Source organism: Brassica oleracea, chromosome C9 (genome assembly GCF_000695525.1).
Source record: "Brassica oleracea var. oleracea cultivar TO1000 chromosome C9, BOL, whole genome shotgun sequence".
Classification (NCBI taxonomy): domain Eukaryota; kingdom Viridiplantae; phylum Streptophyta; class Magnoliopsida; order Brassicales; family Brassicaceae; genus Brassica; species Brassica oleracea.
Genome location: NC_027756.1, coordinates 10587870 through 10601318, shown reverse-complemented (window position 1 = coordinate 10601318; position 13449 = coordinate 10587870). Strand labels below are relative to the sequence as shown.

The window sequence follows — 13449 nt, the reverse complement described above, 5'->3', positions numbered from 1 at the left end:
ACACCACTTCTGGTCATTGCGAAGCTCATGCCAAGCATGTTCAAGTGTGAACCTCTTTTTATAGTTGGAGAAGAAGATTTCATGGGCTAATTTTACAACATCATTCTCGTTCATACCACTGGTTCTCTCTCTTGTAGCTGCTTCATACGCCCCACAGAACTTGCAAACTAGATCATTTAGTTTGTACCAACGTTGCTTGCACTGTGATCCCTCTATTTTTTCACTACCAGCAACCTTGGGACTCGCCGAGAAGTATGCTGCGATTCGCTTCCAGAAAGCTATTGACCGTTGCTCATTCCCAACAATGGGGTCTTTGCTCGTGTTCAACCACACACTTATAAGCACTATATCATCTGTTAGCATCCATGATCTTCGTTCCTTACGCTCTGTAGTAGCCTCGTCAACTTTTTTTGGACCTTCAGGTGATGGGAGTGGAACGGTATCTGCTACGTTACCAAAGAACACTTTTTGTTGACTATTTAATAGATCAACAAAGTTTGCCGAGTTCTGAAATGGATTTCAATCCATTTCCGCATTGAAAGAGAGAGGAGAAACAGGAGACAGAGGAGAAACAGGAAAAAACAGGAGACAGAGGAGAAAGAGGAGAAACAGGAGAAAGATACGCGGGAGACAGAGGGGAAAGAGGAGACAGAGGAACCCGCATTCAACTTTTGTATCTGGAAGAGGCACACATAGGTTTCAATTTATTCAAGAGAGAGGGAGAAAAGAGAAACGCATTCAACGCACTCAACCAACAAGACTATCACCCAACCAACAAGACTATCTAAATTAAACATCTTTTTAAAGTCATAAACTCATCCATTTAAAACACAGCTGGAAAGAGGACATCCTATGTTCTGAGGTGACATATTTCTAACAACAAACAACAAACAATGCAAACATTTTTTCAACCACAACATCAATTCCATTAATTACCAACAGAGAACCATTTATTACCGTAAACCATTTCATTTCTGACGACAATCACACAATAAAGTAACCATTTCATTACAGACCAGAAGCTACACCATTTCCTATCAGGCGAAAATCTTAAACTAAAGCAACCATTTCATTTCAACGCAAATGAAAGAGTAACACTAACCTGTGTAGTTGTGTACTCCTTTGTCCGATGACCCTTGCTCGGCTCTCTTGATACATCCATCTAAATACAGAAAGACCGAACGTATCAAATTAGATTTCTTCTAACCATCTGACGACACAAACACATAAGCATAGCAGAGAGGCAATAGACACAAACTATCACAACAGCCAATGAAAATTGAAACCATCGATGCAGTAAAAAAATATAATTTGATCCATCCATCTAAAGTAACAACATACGTAAACATTCATGACACAGGATCGAACACAACAAACAAATAAAAATTGTAAAACATTGAAGAACATGAAACGATAAGTTTTACCTTTCCACTCCCTGAGAGACACCGAGACAATGGTCCGTCACCGTCAATGAGAGCCACAGGGAGACAGAATCAGCAGACAAAACAAATAAAACATTCGATCAGACCAAGAACAATCATAATCTAAGACATGCAAAAACAACCAAACAACCCGTTTACCTTTTGATTTTAGGAGAGCCACAGATAGAGGGTTCCGTCGCCTTCGAGGAGAGCCACGGAGAGATAGATCACCGAAGAGAGAGAGGTAACAGACAAAGGATTCGGGAGAGAAGGCCAAAGCGATTACTCGACGAGAGGAATCGAGAGAGATAGAACGGCGAGGAGAGATAGATCACCGACGACAGCCACCCAGAGAGATAGATCGGAGAAGGAGGAGCCACCGAGATAGATAGATCGGAGAAGGGAGGAGCCACCGATGAGAAGAAAAGAATCAAGAGAGAGAGAGGTTTCGTAGAGGAGAGGAACCGAGACAGAGAGAAAACGAGAAGATTGACACCACCTTCTCTCCACCCACTCTTGTGTTTGACACATGTCAATAAGAGACGTCCCTTGCGGGCATGAAATAAGAGACGTGTTTGCCTCCTTTTTTGTTTTTCATGTTTTTTCTTCTGACAATTAGATTAAGAGATCCTAATTATATACCCCGTTAATGGTGGCCTTATGTTCTTAAACATTTAGACTTTCTCTAATCGTATGGAATGCTTTTAACCTTCCATAGTCATCGAACAAAAGGAGGCAAGAGTACAGCCTAGATCCTAGATGGTAGAAATGGAAAGCACATGTAAGAGTTTGACTATATTACAAACTTGTTTGCTACTTGGCAACACTTCCGGCAAACCTTACTGAATTCTACCGTGGAGATTAGATCCCTCTAAACATATTTATCACTTGTGTTAGCAGATATTACTATGCAAAAACTACAGTGATAACCAAATCTGGTAGTCTATTTTCCTTGTATTATATGATCTTAATAGTTTTTCATGGAAATGGAATTTTATACCTTTTTTTTTTTTTTTTGCTAAAAAATTTTATACTTTAAGCATTGTTTTAAACTAACAAGTAACAACATTGACTTTGTCTAAGAAAAGCCAGATAAATGAGACTCCATTGCCATCATTTTTCTTTTCCTTATTTTTGTCGTAAATTTTTTTAGACGGGGGACCTTGCAATTAAACAAAACCAAAATACGCCAATAATTCTTTCTAAAACAAACTCCAATAAATGTGGTTGAAAATGTTGTGGTTTTGATTGAAGTAAACTTTGATTCTAGTGATGACCTAAAATTCAAATCGGTTACCGAATAATTGTTAAACAAAGGACACCATTGAATCACATTATGAAAATTACTCAGTTAAGAGTATTCCCGCTTTGACGAGACCAAGTGAGCCAACTCTACAATATTATTGAATTTTTTTTTGGACTAAATTATTTTTTTTTTATTGGAAAGTTTTTAAAATCTTGTTTTCTCTATTCAAATAGAAAAAAAAACATGAATATAAAACCTTATACAAATTGAACTTCTGAGTTCTGTCTAATGCTGACCAATGATTTTTTCTCTGTTATAAAGATATAGTAAAGATATAGGCGGTAACAGATTATCAATTTTAAGAATATTATGTGTTAGGAATGAAATGAAACTAAACTGCGATGGAATCTGCTTGACTAATGATGAAGTAATGGTATATCAAAAAATTTGATGGAAGTAATGAACAAGAACTAGGTTTAACCAACCTAGATAGGTTGTCAGTTTTGGCTTTGTTTAGGACGAGAATGCTTGTCTAGATTCATTAAACGGAAACTAAATTAATATTTTGAACACTATTTTTTTTTTTGTTACAAATTACTACTCCCTCTGTTCCATATTGTAGGTAGTTTTAGTTAAAAGCACTAATATTAAGAAATTATTGCTTTTGTAAAAAATATTATTTAATTAATAAATTCAACCTATTATAAAAAAACTAGCATTATTTGATTGGTTACACAATATCCAATAAAGAGAAAATGTGCATTGAAAAATGAAAACTACTTATATTGTGAAACTAACATTTTTTGCTAAAACTACTTATAATATAAAACAGAGGGAGTATATTTTATAAGTAATTGCTAGATATTATCGGTTCTAACTTTTAATGGGACATTAATTGTCTAACCAAATGGCTAACATAAAGAACAAATAAGACCAATAAACGCAGGGGGTAAGATTATATACGTACACTCCCGCATAAGGCCAGTGCCGTCTAAATTTTTTCTACTTTTTAAAAATATTTAACTAGATAATGATGTAGTTTTTAAAATTAATAATTTCATCTATATATTTGAATGTTTTTTGAAATTATAAGTTTTTTGTCGACCTTTTTTGTTGACAAAACTGTCTACTTTTGAAACTATAAATATTAAATTTAAAAATATATCTAAATTTTTATAGCTTTCGATTTTATTTTATATGTTTATTAACGAAAATTGAAACTTTTTTATTTTATCTTTTAACTTGAATCTTGTTCAACCATTCTATTTGTGGAGCTATTTCCAATTCAACATTAAAAATCTATTTTAATGTAATATTTACATTAAAACTTTTCTAACCCAAATCTAAAAACTATTCCATTTTATTATAAAATTATAGTGTTTCATTAAATTTGTATTCACAATGTTACATAATAAGTTCTCTTTATTATATATCTTAAGTAATAAGAAAATATCTAAGTTAATAATATTAAAGAAATATTCTAGATACGCCAAAATGTTTTTATTATAAAAATAGTTATAGATCAAAATGATCAAAAATAGTGTTCATTAAAAAGGTAAAAACACTTATACTTTCAAGATTAACTAATTTAGATTTATGATTTACTTTTGAAGGTGCGGCTTTGGGAGTTAGGGTTTATGATTTAAAATTTAAAATTTATACTTTAAAATAATAATTTTAAAATTATTTTCAAAAAATTTCAGATTTCAAAATAGTATTTAAATCTTTTTAAAGAAATTCTTTTTTTGAATATTGAATAAAGTTTTTTCAAAATGTTATTTTAGTTATTATTATTTATTTATATATTTATAGAGTAAGCGTATAATTGTCATTTAGCTCTTTAATAAAATTTCATTTGATTGTTTTCCTATTTCTGTGTCTTGTGGTAAAGAAAATTTAGGTTCTTTTGAAAGGTTTGTTTTCATATAAAAGTTAAAAATTCAGTTCTGGTTTCAAATTTAATATTGTGGCCGGAAAAAAAAAATTAATACTTAAACTATATTAAAATAGTGTATTCTTCGCATTAAAATGTGGTATGCGTCGGAGATACCGTAAAGACAGCCCTGCGTAAGACATAACAGAAGATACTCTAGAGAATCTCAATCTCAATTATTCAGTCAACTACAAAGATACACACAGAGAGAGATATAAATACTTTCAGACAGAAGATGGCTACTTTGGTCAACGGGACATCTCCGGAGACGGTGGAGATGATGAAGGCGACATCAAATGGAGTATTCCAAGGAGAGAGTCCGCTAGACTTTGCTCTTCCTCTTGTCATTCTACAGATTTGTCTTGTCGTCGCCGTCACTCGCTCTTTGGCGTTCCTCCTCCGTCCCATGAGACAGCCACGCGTAGTCGCTGAGATCATCGTAAGTCCTCGATCAACCGCTTTAAATCTATTTTATAATTTTCGGTTTAATGATTTGTACCGGCGTTCTGGTTGTCTCTTTAGAGAGCTGATCATGGTTACATCCAATTTTTTTTGGTTTCGTTTGTACAGTTTTTGTTGTTGTTAGAGCTTGAAAAAGAAATAGTGACAAACTGACAACTGACAAATCATCTACTGAAAACCAGTATATACTAAACTGAAGTTGGTTTTGGTTTAAATCAAAAAATTTGTCATGTTCTTTCTCGGGAAATTGAGTTTTAATTCCACTAGTTGTGTCGGATTCGGATTTGGAAAAATCAGTATCATCGTATTCGTATTAAAACTTTGTTAGGACTTCAGATATAACTTTTTTGGTTAGTTCTTACGTTTTGAAAAATCAGTTATAAACAAAAACGGACCAAACCTTTGCTAATAATAGTAACTATCATAAGTTCTCAACTAAATGATCTAAATCGGTTCAGAAACATCCGGTTTAACAGTAACTTAAGATGCAAACATAAATTAATTGCCCAGGGTGGGATACTTCTCGGCCCGTCGGCTCTCGGCAGAGTCACGGCGTACAAGAACTCATTGTTTCCGGCGAAAAGTCTGACGGTGCTCGACACCCTTGCAAACCTCGGCCTCCTTCTCTTCCTCTTCCTCGTAGGCCTGGAGATTGATCTGAAATCTCTCCGACGCACCGGCAAAAAAGCGATTTCCATCGCCGCCGGCGGAATGCTCCTCCCTTTCGCGATGGGCGTCGTCACCTCCTTCGCCTTCCCGGAATTTTCTTCCACTTCCGGTGACAATAACAGAGTTCCGTTCATCATTTTCATGGGAGTAGCACTCTCGCTCACAGCTTTCGGAGTCTTGGCTCGAATCCTCGCTGAGCTAAAGCTTCTCACCACCGATCTCGGCCGTATTTCAATCTCCTCCGCCGCCATCAACGACGTCTTCGCTTGGATTCTCCTCGCTCTCGCCATATCTCTCTCCGGCGACAGGAGTTCCTTACTTGTTCCTCTCTGGGTTCTGTTAAGTGGAACCGCGTTTGTGATCGCTTGTTTTACAATCGCGCCGCAAATTTTCAAACTAATCTCTCGGCGCTGCCCCGAAGGCGAGCCGATAGCCGAGAAGTACGTCTGCCTCGCGCTTTGCGCGGTTCTGATCGCAGGTTTCGCAACAGACGCGATTGGAATCCACGGGATTTTCGGCGCGTTTGTAATCGGTTGTTTGTTTCCCAAGGGGCATTTCGCAGACGCGATTGTGGAGAAGATTGAAGATCTCGTCATGGGCCTTCTTCTGCCGTTGTACTTCGTTATGAGCGGTTTGGAAACGGACATAACTACCATTCACGGTGTGAAATCGTGGGGACGACTCGCGCTGGTGATCGTTACGGCTTGTTTTGGGAAGATCGTTGGGACAGTTAGTGCTGCCTTGTTGAGCAAGGTAGGGCTTCGTGATTCGCTTGTTCTTGGTGTCTTGATGAACACGAGAGGTTTGGCCGAGCTTATTGTTCTCAACATTGGCAAAGACAGAAAGGTCTTTTCTCTAATCCTAAATCATTATATTAAACTAAACAATAATTTAATTATGATATACTTTATGTAACGCAGGTTTTGAGCGATCAGACATTTGCAATTATGGTTCTCATGGCGATCTTCACGACATTCATCACAACGCCACTAGTCATGGCCCTTTACAAAACAAGCGAGACAACGCAAACGCAGGATAGCGATAGCTACAAGAACTGCAAACGCAGACGCAAGATTGAGAGTGAGAAAGAAGAAGAGCAAACGCAGCAGCTTAAGGTTTTGATATGTCTTCACAGCGGTAAAGATATTAATCCGATGGTGAAACTAATCGAAGCTTCTCACGGAAGAAACCTTTTGCGTTTACGTTATGCATTTAACCCAACTCTCGAAGGGACCTTCTTCGATTCGAATGGTTCAGAAGGCGAGAAGAAACGGTTTGCCTTTTTGGAACAAGAAAAGAGATAACGTCTTGGTCGCGTTCGAAGCGTCTTGTAACGTGAGAAACGTTTCAGTGCGTTCCGTGACCGCGATTTCACCTTTGGTAACAGTTCATGAGGATATATGTAGCTCTGCGGATAGCAAACACGCAGCGTTTGTGATTCTGCCGTTTCATAGACAGTGGAGTTCTCTTGAGCAAGAATTTGAAACGGTGAGATCAGAGTTTCAGGGGATTAACAAAAGAGTTCTTCAAAATTCGCCGTGTTCTGTAGGAATCTTGGTCGACCGTGGCGGTCTCAGTGACAATGATTCTGAGGTAGCTTCAAGGAGCTTCTCGCTTTCCGTCAATGTTCTGTTCTTTGGTGGGGGCGATGATCGTGAAGCCTTGGCTTACGGGTTACGAATGGCGGAGCATCCTGGGATTAAGTTGACCATTGTGGCTATCTCCGGTTCAGACATCTCTAAATCTTATATACTTGAAGCGCAAGAAACACCTCCCTTTCTGTTAGACGAGCGATTCCTTGCCGCAATCAAGAACAAGGCAGCCATTTCGACAAGATTTGAAGAGAGGATAGTGAATTCGACATATGAAGCGGTTAAGATTATCCAGGAGTTTTGCAAGTGTGATATTTTATTAGTCGGAAAATCCTCGGAAAGGCCCTTTGTTTCGAAGCTACCGGTTATGATGAAGATGGATTATCCGGAACTTGGACCGGTTGGAAACTTGATCCTCATATCTACTTCGGTTTCAGTATTGGTGGTTCAGCAGTACACCACGAGAAATCCTTCCGTTGTGGGTTCAGTCTCTGTTGCGGTGGTGGAGACGCCATGAAATGAAAAGAAAAAACTAAAAAGATGGGTAACACAAATCTTGTGCATCAACATGATGTATTAAATGATGTTCCTTTAGTCCTTTTCATGAGCTTGTATAGGTTTTGTAAGATTATATATGTTTAAAAATTAGTGATACTTTTTACCAAAACAAATAATATTAGTGATACAATTAGATGGATAGATTAGTCATGTTGTTAAAGATTTCTCATGATAGTGGCTTTGCAGGAATTTGTTTTTGGTCTACCATCTTTAGCATTTCTTTCGCTTACACGTTCATTATAAAGCTAGATTTACTCTCAGTAGTACAAGTTAGTAAAAATAAACTCTCGGTAGTAAAACCCAAAATTGTATTACACAAAAGTTTTTCATCAAACAAACATGACATAATAGAGATATTAGATGATATGAATTGTATCAAAAGACAAATCTAGCAGAACACATAAAATCCCAAATATAAGATTGCTACATAAGCTTATTTAATCATAAGAAGTCCAGAGTACTCAAAAACACACACACGCACACTCCCATTTTTTTCCTTTTTCTTTTAATAACAGTCATAGAGTTTGATATCCATCTTGACCCTAAAATACTTCGCACCTTCAAAGGTGTCAGTTTCAAACGTAACAATCCCTCGAGACATGAAGAAATCACCTGTTCCTCCGACCACAGACAAATCTCTTGTCTTCTCCATCATAAGATCTGCTCCCATTATGTTTAACGTCCCTTTGTGTTGAGTCGAGTTAAACACAAGTGTGTATGAGAACCACGCATTGTAATCATTCTTCATGTCGTAGAAATAGAAGCCTTGAGCACGTGCCACAGGTTCGGATTGGTAGTTTTTGTCTATGGTCACTGGATCGTCGAAGATCACGAGCTTTCCGAATTTGAAATTCCCGAGTCCCGGAGGGTTGGTAACGGCAGCAGATGTCGCGTTTTGCACGTCATCGACGCCAAACATTATGTCATGGTAGTAGAGGACGAAGTTTTTGCAAGGTTTTGATTGAGATTTGGATGGTTTTCTAGCTGATATGACAGTTTTTGATAGAACAAGGACGATGAATAAGAAGAGAGATGATTTTATTTGGCTTACCATATTTTTGTCTATGAAAATGTTAAACTGAACAATGAGAGTGTAAATGTAATTGATGAAGAATGTGTTGATTGATATACTAGCAAGTGTGATGGGTTTATATACAACTTGAGCTTTCTAGCCTGCGTTAATATAATGTAGAAGTGGACTAGCTTAAATATATTTATTTTATTAGGTTGGTGAAAAGCTTTGTTTATGCATATAAACTATAAAGTGAAATCCTTTACGATGATATATCTGAAACTTTTCAAATTAGGCGGCTCAGTCACCTTTCAACAATTCCCACAAATTGTAAATGATAAAGAAATCAGTTTAAGATAACACGAATTCATTGTGAAGTATCAATATTAAATAGCTTAATTTTAATTGATCTAAAACATCTTCCACTACATAAATTTAGAAGCCGGAGAGATATCAATTCGGTTATTTATGGCAAAACATGGACACATTTGTTCAGCAAACTTATGATATTTGGAACACTCATACGTTGCGACTATTCACAAATTAGCATTCAAGAGATTAGGATCAGCTTGTTAGGCTCCTACATAACAGACTTTGGCCACCATCAAACTCTTTTTATTGACATTTTTTTCCAAAAACCATCTACCATATCTGATGTGAAAGAAATGGTGGTAGATATGAAGAACCACCATTGCCATCATCCTGACTCATCAAGTTCATAGTTATATACGTATGGAATAGGCTTAGCTCAAACCTCATCACATTTTACCATACCTATGCAGAGAGAGTAACGTTGTGGGTTGCCACACAATCTCCCTAATAAAGCCCAAAACAGTACACCAGAAACCATCAAATTCCACTCTTATTCTAAAGTCTATGAACTTGTGTTTGTATTAACATGATTTCTACGGCTAAATGGATATTTGTTATTATCAAAGATACGAAACATGAGTAAAAATACAACAATACCAAAATATCATGAATGATAAACCGGTTTGTCCGAATACACACTTTCTTTCTTTAGTGTGATGAAAAATTACATGATACAACTACCTGATCGATTGTTTTGAACACCCAAAAACAGAAGCTAACGAACCTAAATATGTTGTATTCTCAAAATAAATAAATAAAACAATAGAAAAACAAATATACGGAGAATTGTTGATTATTTATCAGTTTGATCTATGTGTAATCTATAACATGTGAAAGAGACAAAGATTTCTTATAGTCTCCGTGTCCAGCGTTACTCATAAAGTGGAGAGAACTAAATTAATGGCCATATAAAAGAAAGGTCAAATCTCAAAAATAGTACATTTCTAAGTTTATATCACAAAAATAGCACTCAAAAACTAAAATGACCAAAATAGCACATTTCTAAGTTTATCCTTTGAAAATTTTAATTTTTTTTATTATTCAAAATTTGAAATCTTATCCCCAAAACCTCATTTCTCAACTCTAAACCCTAAACCCTAAACTCTAAACCCTAAACCCTAAACCATAAACCCTAAAATCTAAACCATAAACCCTAAAATCTAAACCCTAAACCCTAAATCCTAAACCCCACCCTTTAACTCTAAACCCTAAGTTTCTGACTTTTGATAAAACATTAAGTGCTATTTTTGTGACTTTTGACCTTGAGTGCTAGTTTGGGAACATAAACTTGATTTAGTGCTATTTTTGTCTTTTTCTCTAAAAGAAACGTTATATTTTTTTAATTAATCTACAATATATTTTAAAAAATATTTAGATCAAATATATAATAACTATTGGTTATTTGTCCAAATTATGAATTTCATATTTCTTTTCTCTAATACATTTCAAGTGTATCCAGTTCTTATTAGGATTTTTCGACTTTAAGTACAAGAGATATTAATCTCTAGTTTTCAGTGTGGGACAAATTACATTTGTCTCATACAAGCAACATATTTTCAATTTCATTTTTCATTTAAAAATATTCCAATGTTAACATATAACTACACTATAATACTGGCATACTGCTCATTGCAACGGCAACATCCTTCCCGAATCCGGTCCTTCCGACAAACGACTTCGTTTGAAATGTCACCTAAATATACATGATCAAAAAAAAAAAATCGAGTTCCAACAGTGTTAGAGACCATCAATTGAATAAACAATTTTATTGCCTTCATGAGTTCTTATGAAGTTGCTCTAAAACTTACAGAATTTCAAGATGATTTAAGAATGTATAAAACTATATCCCAAAATTGGTTAGTTCCCAAATATTTTCAAAATTTGCATAAAACATCATTTTAGCAACTAGCATGGTGCGATCGTATTTTAATCATGGGTTGGTGGAGCACTAATATCAGCACGGGGAGTTTTCGCTATACCTTACAATTTTACATGCCAATTTAGTCAAATGCCACTGACATGCTAATGAATCATTACCTTATCTTTTTATAATATTCGCATGTGGATTTAGATTTACTAAACACCTTTCTTACAAAATTAATGCTTAAACTTTCAATCTAGTTTGTTTTATATATGCGAAAATAAATTAATGTGTCGTTCTAACTCATAATTAATATTGAATTTCTATTATTTTATTATTAAAACTTAGAATCACCGTCTCTTAAATTTTTATATTAAAAAAAACAATCTATCTATATATATAAAAAAAAGTTTTCTTCTTCTTAGACCATCCACATAGGATGCCACGTCAGAAAGTCAAAGGTTGTCGTCGCGCCACGTGTCTCTGCATTCAAAACACACCACTTTGTTAAATGAATATATTTCTTCGCATTTTCATACATACAAGTAGTATGTAACTGACACTTTAATGCACATCAATAAGCGCTTATATGTATATAAAGAGATCCATCGCAACCACTACATATCCTGACAATACTCTAAGATCTTTTTAAAACAATTTTTAGTTATGGTCAAGAGATAAAACATAGAAGAGGCTCACAGCGCATCTAACATTATCGACGCCGCCTTAACTTCAGAAATATTTTTATCACTATTTTATAAATATATTCTTAATTTAAATATTTAAAGATTAGATGAAAAAAATTATAAGAAAGATCTTCTTTTACTATCATTTTGAGATGTTAATATATTCATATTTTAGATTTACAAAGAATTTTAGTACAAATATCGAAAAGTATATATAGTTATTCTATTAACTAACCTGTACTATATCGTAATAAATAATTTTAAAATAATAGTTAATTTAATATATATTTTGCTGATTTATAATATTTTTGTACATAATAATATATGGTCGTATAAGTTCTGTTTGTGCATAATATTTTATAGCCAGATTGAAATTTCATGTAAGTATAAATATATAATCATCAAAGCGTACTATTCCTCCGTTTATTTGGTATGTTTTATATTTGCTTTAATTTATCTCTAGCAAATTACTGACATTACATAAAACAAAAATAAATCTTCAAATATAACATAAATATATATAAAAACAACAACAACAAGTACTAATAGTAGCAATGACATTGTCCTTAACAACTACAAACTATATTTTTAGTGACTAAAATTATCTCAAAGTTAAAACTTCATTTTCCACAGTATTAGATACGCTGACGTGGTAATTGAAAACTCAATCTCATTCTCTTAACATAATCACACTTACAACCAACTGAAGAAGAAAATTTACACAAAATTATGTATTTTATAAAAACTAATACATTGAATTTCGCGCGTAGCGCGGACATGCCCTAGTATATATATATATATATATATATATGATGTCTAGATCAAATGTAAGTTTGGGTTTACAAAATTTTGATACCACTTTTTTTTGTCACAGCACAAAATTTTTATACCACATATATAGAAATTTAGGACTTTTTTTCTTTTTCTCAAAATCATTTGGATACTGCTAAATTTACCAAGTGTCTTTTCTTTATGGATTCCTAATCATGTTAATATGTCAAATCTAAAAATTCATTGCCATATAATAAATCCAGTAGTGACCGTTTTGATCATCAATGCATCCAATTTTGATATTAATTATGCTATCCTTAGCCGACTTAATTGAACACTGGCATTTTGGCAGCCAATAAAGCAAACAAATTGCAGAATTTTAAATGTGACTTATAACTATAACGCAGTTGAGCAAGTACATGAATTGAACACAGGCATTTTGGCAAGTACATGAATTGCCATCTCTAACTGTCACGCAGTTGAGCTCTCATCAAGATTTACTTTGCTCACCATATTATCTTGTCTTTTAGTATAGATCAAAAGGTGATGTAAAAAAAAAAAAGTATAGATCAAAAGGTTTGTTTATTTTTAGTTCAAATAATAAAAAGTAACTAAATTAATTGATTATTATTAAAAATTATTAAAAAAATTTATCCAAAATATTTAAATTGTCCATACTTTTATCCCAATGATCCGAATCATTTAAATCATCAAATATTTTTGGGCTTTTTGCAAGATTGACTCAAAACTCAGAGTCAAACCTAAAACTAACCCATGCTTTTCTTGAATTTTTCTTTTGTCCTATTCATCCCACAAGTTCATGATATTCACGAAAATGCCATCAATTTTTTTTTTTTTTTTTTTTT

The 13449-nt window shown here is 34.4% G+C and overlaps 2 protein-coding genes across 2 annotated transcripts; one reads left to right on the top strand and one right to left on the bottom strand.

Moving 5' to 3' along the window:
- The first annotated feature begins 4780 nt into the window (after positions 1-4780).
- LOC106316786 (cation/H(+) antiporter 16) lies at positions 4781-7862 on the top strand. The gene is given in 4 exon segments (XM_013754657.1): positions 4781-5039; positions 5573-6577; positions 6652-6920; positions 6922-7862. Coding segments are annotated over 4 exon segments (2397 nt in total). The 5' UTR covers positions 4781-4835; the 3' UTR covers positions 7841-7862.
- A 515-nt stretch (positions 7863-8377) lies between these two features.
- LOC106316779 (dirigent protein 5) lies at positions 8378-9037 on the bottom strand. The gene has a single exon (XM_013754649.1). The coding sequence runs from the start codon at positions 8933-8935 to the stop codon at positions 8387-8389; it is 549 nt and encodes a 182-aa protein (XP_013610103.1). The 5' UTR covers positions 8936-9037; the 3' UTR covers positions 8378-8386.
- Between the last annotated feature and the right edge of the window lie 4412 nt (positions 9038-13449).

Coding starts and splice junctions, on each gene's coding strand:
- LOC106316779 (XM_013754649.1), bottom strand. CDS start 8,935: ATGGTAAGCCAAATAAAATCATCTCTCTTCTTATTCATCGTCCTTGTT.